At 33.0% G+C, this 6,000-nt stretch overlaps 1 protein-coding gene across 4 annotated transcripts in view; it reads right to left on the bottom strand.

Moving 5' to 3' along the window:
* The window catches only part of ZFYVE16 (zinc finger FYVE-type containing 16), a 48,398-nt gene continuing 42,398 nt past the window's right edge, over positions 1-6,000 (bottom strand). For 2 of the 4 annotated variants that reach the window (XM_010975046.3, XM_010975045.3), the window contains exon 18: positions 1-4,079. In XM_010975046.3, coding sequence (XP_010973348.2) covers positions 3,918-4,079 — 162 coding nt within the window. In that variant the 3' untranslated portion in view covers positions 1-3,917. The remainder of the gene's footprint in view (positions 4,080-6,000) is intronic. The other 2 variants (XR_010378873.1, XM_064481988.1) reach the window with 2 other exon arrangements.

Genomic DNA, 6,000 nt, shown 5'->3' with positions numbered 1-6,000 from the left:
TTAGCAGTTTAAAACAACAGACAATTTATTATCTTACATGTTTTCTGAGATTCAGAAATCTGAGAGTGGCTTAGTTGGGTGGTTTTCATGATGTTCCAGTCCAACTGTTGGCTGGGGCTGCAATTTGAAGGCTTGACTGGGGTTGGAGGATCCCCTTCCACTCATGTGGCTGTTGTCAGGAGACTTCATTTGCTTGCCAAATGGCAGCTGGCTTCCCAAAGAATGAGTGATTCAACTGAAAGAGAGGGAGAAAGAGAAAGAGACAGACAGGGAAGGAGAGGTGGGGAGAGAGGGATGAAAGGAAGAGAATGAGTGGGGAGAAATGCACCAAAGATGGAAGCCATAGAATCTTTTACAACATAATCTTGGAAATGACATCCCATCCCTTCTTCTGTATCCTACTAGTCACGAAGACCAATTGTGGTAGTGTGGGAGGGGACTATACAAGGTGTGAACACCAAGGGGTGGAGATTGTTGTGGCCTATCGTGGAGGCTGGCTAGCACCTTATTTTACCAAAAGAAAAAAAAAAAAAGAAGAAAAAAACCTTTATTATATTTAGAGGTTCATAATGAAGCAATTGAATTAGACCTATTTTTTCATTTGCAAAAAGCATGAAAATATGGTTGTAATTTTATCAGTGTAAATGCAGAAAATGTTTCCCAAAAGGTGTTAAATATTAAATTGTGTATCATTCCAAGCTGAATTCAAAACAGCATATAAAGAGAAGATAGAAAACTACTGAAAATCTGATGTGAAAAAAAAGTGTCAATTAAGTGGTAAAAGGTTAGAATTTAGATGGTGAGGCTTAGTGTTAAGTAGGAAAAAAAAAATAAAGGTTTTGAATATAGCTCAAATAAAAAAACCCTTGCAAATATTTTAGTAATAAAAATTTGCTTTGAGAAAAATACTCTCCTTACTGAAATATGTGATCATAATTCCAATAATGCATTTTCTTCATGCCTTTCTGCAATTAAGATTGCTTTTTATCAATCATAGTGATTTTAGAAGCAATGAAACGTTCAATATTCTAAATATAAACCACCTAACTCAAGGTAATTGAGGAGATGACATGTAAACAGCATGCTATATGTTGTATTAAAATGAAGGGAGAAAATAAAAATAGATTATTTGTATTTGCTGCTACTACTGCACCTAAACCTTGGAAAGATATACAAGAAGCTAATACAAATGACTACTTGTTGAGATTGGAGACAAGAACGAGGTGGATACATACAAAGTGGGTGGTAAAACTTACACTGATAAATTTTTAACATTTTTTCTGATTTTTGAATGTTTATGTATTACATAAATGAAACTTTTTTTTTTAATCACAAAGAAAAAAATTAGAGGTTTAGAGATTTCTGGTTTATGTCAAGGTATTTTCTTTTAAAAATTGAGTCAAGTTATCAAAGTTATGCTTGCTATTTTAAAATAAGTTGTATTCTTTACTTATAAAACAATATTTGAATCCAGGCTGTTATAAACTTAAGCAGTTAATACACCCTAGCCAGGCTACTACTTTTATGATTAAATTATGAAGTAAGATATTCACACAACACAGAAGACTCTTTAAAGTAAATTGCCTTAAAAGGGAAAGTTCAATGTTCCGACATACTACCTATCTATACTCTTCAGATTTTCAGCTCTTGCCTAGATAAGTTTAATGCCCATTATCTACTAGGTCCTCAGGTTACCTTCTCATTATTGGTATGGCTATCCTTCTGGATTGTTTTCCATCGAGTTACTCGAAAATTCATCTCTCTATTATAGCAGTTACTTTTACTTTGTTAATTATCTGCTTCACACATTCAGCTCCAAGAGGGAAATAACTATTTTATTCATCTTTCAATCAATGAAGCCTAATAAAGTTCTCTGCACATAGCAAACAGATAGACACAGAAACTCCACTGGATTGCTGCAAGAAACAAATAGCCTAAATTTTACTTCACATCTCAAATTCAGAGAAAGACAGTACTCTTAAAAGGCACAGACCAAAATAGATCATTGTGGACTGAGTACAAAGAACCATTCTATTTCTTCACTTTTAAAAAAATTAAAATTAAGTATCAATGTGAAGAACATGACAAAATACAGTCAGAAACATATGATACATCTACAAAGAATACTTTAAAATGTGCCTCCAAAGGCGCGTAGTTCCAATTTTTATTAAATGTAGAGACTTTATGGAAACCTAAACCTATGCCCCCATCATGGGAAGAACTTTCCACTGGTTATTTTAAGGTAAATTCAGTATTCATAGATTGTGTGATTACTTACACTGCAAAGTAAACACACTATATAAAGAAACATACATCGAGTTTGAGATGCAGTTTTTATCTTATAGGATGTCAACAAAATTTCACAAGTTATTACATGTTGCCATTTTATTTAGTATCTGCAACATTTTATATTGTTTATGAAGTAGTTACTTCCAAAATATTCGTTTCCCCCATCTGTGTCTTTGGCTGTTACTACAGATGTGATTCAGTAAGAACCATATGACCAAACTGATTCAAATTCTCAGTCTTTCCTAGCCTGAGACCTAAGGTCCTGAGTTACAACTCTGACTTGGTCTTCAAGTTGAGATGCTTCATAAATACTTTTCTTAAAACAGGGCTGTTTAGTGTAGTTTCTTCTTCTTGAGATACAGGAATGTTTCTGATACAAAAACATATATTCCACATAAGAACAAAAAAAGCATTAAAATAATGATTAAATTTTATATAACTTAGATGACAGGATTAACTAAAATATGACCTTTACTTTTTTTTCAAACACAACGTACTTGTAAAAATTTTGCTATCTGAAGTAAAGAAAACTCTGTAAGTTTCAAGTACACAGAATTTAACTCATGTTAATATCCTGTTATAAAAAATAACTACCATATAAAGAATTTAAATATGCAAAAGTAAGTAGTTCATTAAAATTTATATTTAATACATTGATGTCAATGAAAATATGTCGACAAGCAACTTCTAAGGTTTAAAGGAGAAGTAAAAACAAAAAAACCTGTTGCAGGCTTCATTTATTGCTACATAATGACTACTTCAAGGGTCATCTGGCCTGTCGTCAATCACTCTTAGAAGTGGTATATATAGTGGTATACTTTGGAAGGAAAGGAGGAAAAATAATGCACTGCAATACAAAAATATTACCTATTTATAAATTATTAAAGCTTTATAAAACACATACCAAATCACATGGTCTCGCTATAAAAACAATATACTTAAATATAGAAGCACAAAATCCTGAAGCACCCACAATTATTTTAAGAATACCCATTTAATCAAGAGTAAACTATATATATATATATATAATTTGAAAAGAAAAAAGGCATAATTCTGATTTTAATGCAAACAATCAGTTTATCTAATCATTGGAGGTAGGTCTCCACTCCAATTATACAAATAAGTTATCTGCTTTATTCAAAGAATTATCATATAAGTCTAAGATCTGGAAACTGGTCTGTGCCATGGAAACATTTTTAACATACTTTAGAAACCAGTAATCTAACTGGCATATAAACAAAACAAGTATTTCTCTCATCAGATTACATCTGAAAAGATCCTTCATTAAAATCTAAAATCATTCTTGGCATAAAGAGGTATACCTAAGTGCAGATACTTTGGCTTAGTATTTAAATAACGCAATAAATGCTACAGATTTCTTAAAGACAGAAGAAATACTTGTCTTTCTTACTACTTGTGTAAAGCTTCAAAAACTGGATCTCTTAAATTTTTGGAGATTTAAATATTGTGCTAATGATTTAAAGAGATCATTCCTGCCTGAAAAGCAAAGCTTGCATCTTTCAAACATCAAACATATTTACTTTTAGTGTTTGTGGCATTTTAGCTTTAGTGCTGGAGTTAGTTTAACAAATCAGTTTGCAATATATAATACAACTCACAACCTTTCACTAAAATAGATTTTCTATAATAAAAAATACTAATTCTATTTCTAATGGTAAACTAGTAGAGTTGGAGGTCCCCCCATGGATCACAGGGATTAGAGCACTATCAAGATCATTGAGATAATGCTGAGGAAGAAGTTGGCCTTCGGATCCTGCCTGAAATTCAACCTGGAAAAAAAAAATCGTGATGAGTCAACCCTAGAAACTGGGCAGTCCTGTTTTGCTTAGCAGATGAACATAAAATAATTAAATTATTTAAAAATATCATTCAATTTAAGCAAGCATATACCTGATATTTTATTCATAAAATAATGTTTTACATTCTTCTATATTTCTTTTATTCATTTTCTACATAAATTATAATTGTCCCTCCCATGGATACTATGAAAATAAAATTGCTACTACTTCATACTTCAGGTTTCTTCTCAGTGAACATGTAAACACATTTGAGGACCAAGGTTTTAAATAATTACCAACATGACTAAAATAAAAACCCCATGGTATTTAAAAAAATACTTAAAAATATTTTGAATTTGTCATAAATAAAATATTTGAATTTAATTTTGCTGGTGAAAATTACATATGACTAAAAAACTTAACAGTGCTTACTGAAATAAATAATTATGAGACGCTTCCTTGAAAAAGGAGCTTTTAATAGTGAGATAAAAATATGTATCTTCTTTCCAGTAAGAACTATAACACACCCTGCCTGAAGAAAAGTAAACCTTCAGCATGTGAAATTGTTCATGTTTAGATTAACCATTCTAATGAAAAACCTGCTCTGAAATCTATTATACTGGATGTAGGAAACAGAAATGCACATTAAAATATTACTGGAGTACCATTTTTCACTTATCAAATTGGCAAAGTTCAAAAGTTTGATAATACACTGCTTTGATAAAGATGTGGGTGAAAGAACACTCACAAATTGTGGTAGAAATATAAACCAGCATAACCTCTATTTGAGACAATATGGTAATATCTATTGAGTACATACTTGGACCTGGCAATTGTACTTCTAGGAATGTTTCTCATATATACTCACACTTACGTAAAAGCAAAATATTCTGGATACTCTAATATCAGTCAGTACATACCAAACATGCAAAGGAACTAAATAAATTATGGTACAGTTATATAATCAACTACTACTATGCAACTGTTAAAAAGAGTATGTGGTAATATGAAATATCTCTAAGATATATTAAGGTAAAGAGGCAAGGTTAAAAGATAACAGTGAAAAGGGGAGGACAAAAAGGACATACAAACTTATTTGCTCATACATACAAAAAATTAGAAAGAATACATAGAAGTGGATAACATTTGATTGCCTGACAAGGAAGGGAGTACGAGGCGGAGTATGGAAGTGGACTAAAAGGTTAGGAGTGAAGGATAGGAAGGAGAACTTTCCAGGACTACTACCTTACACAACTCTACTGAACCATTTACATTGTAGCCTGGAATTAATCTCTCTAGAGGTCATCAATTACATAGAGTGCTGTGTGAATGCTGCTTCCTGGAAATGTTTAATGAGGTGGTCCTGCTATGTATACATTTGTGAGATAACAGAAAATGTATATGGTCTCTGCCCCCAATTCCTGGTACAGAGCTTCTAAAACCCTTGTCATTTCCCAAGTAATAAGAATACCAGGAGCATCTCTTACTCTAATATTTGTTTTTGACCCTATCCCTGACACAGGGCTCCTTAAAAAACTGTAAATTCCTAAGTGACAGGAGAAGGAGGAGCATCTTTTGTTCTGTTGAGGCAACTCTGGATGGGCTCCTGGATGGGGGCTAGTCACCAGAAAGACCAAGCCCGTGATTAGAAGCTTAAAATTTTAAGCCCTATCCCTCTTCATCCAGAGAGGGCAGAGGGGCTAAAAATGCAGTTAATAATTGATCATGCCTACATGAGGAAGCCTCCACAAAATCCCAATAGAAGGGGGGTCAGAGAGCTTTTAGGCTGGTGAACATATCCACACCAGGAGGGTGACACACCACAACTCCATGGAGACAGAAACTCCTGCACAGGACCCTACCAGACCTTACCCTATGTGTCTGTTCAACTGGCTGTTCATCTGTATATCCT

This window comes from Camelus dromedarius, chromosome 3, assembly GCF_036321535.1.
Source record: "Camelus dromedarius isolate mCamDro1 chromosome 3, mCamDro1.pat, whole genome shotgun sequence".
Classification (NCBI taxonomy): Eukaryota; Metazoa; Chordata; class Mammalia; order Artiodactyla; family Camelidae; genus Camelus; species Camelus dromedarius.
This window is presented reverse-complemented; position numbering and strand designations above follow the sequence as displayed.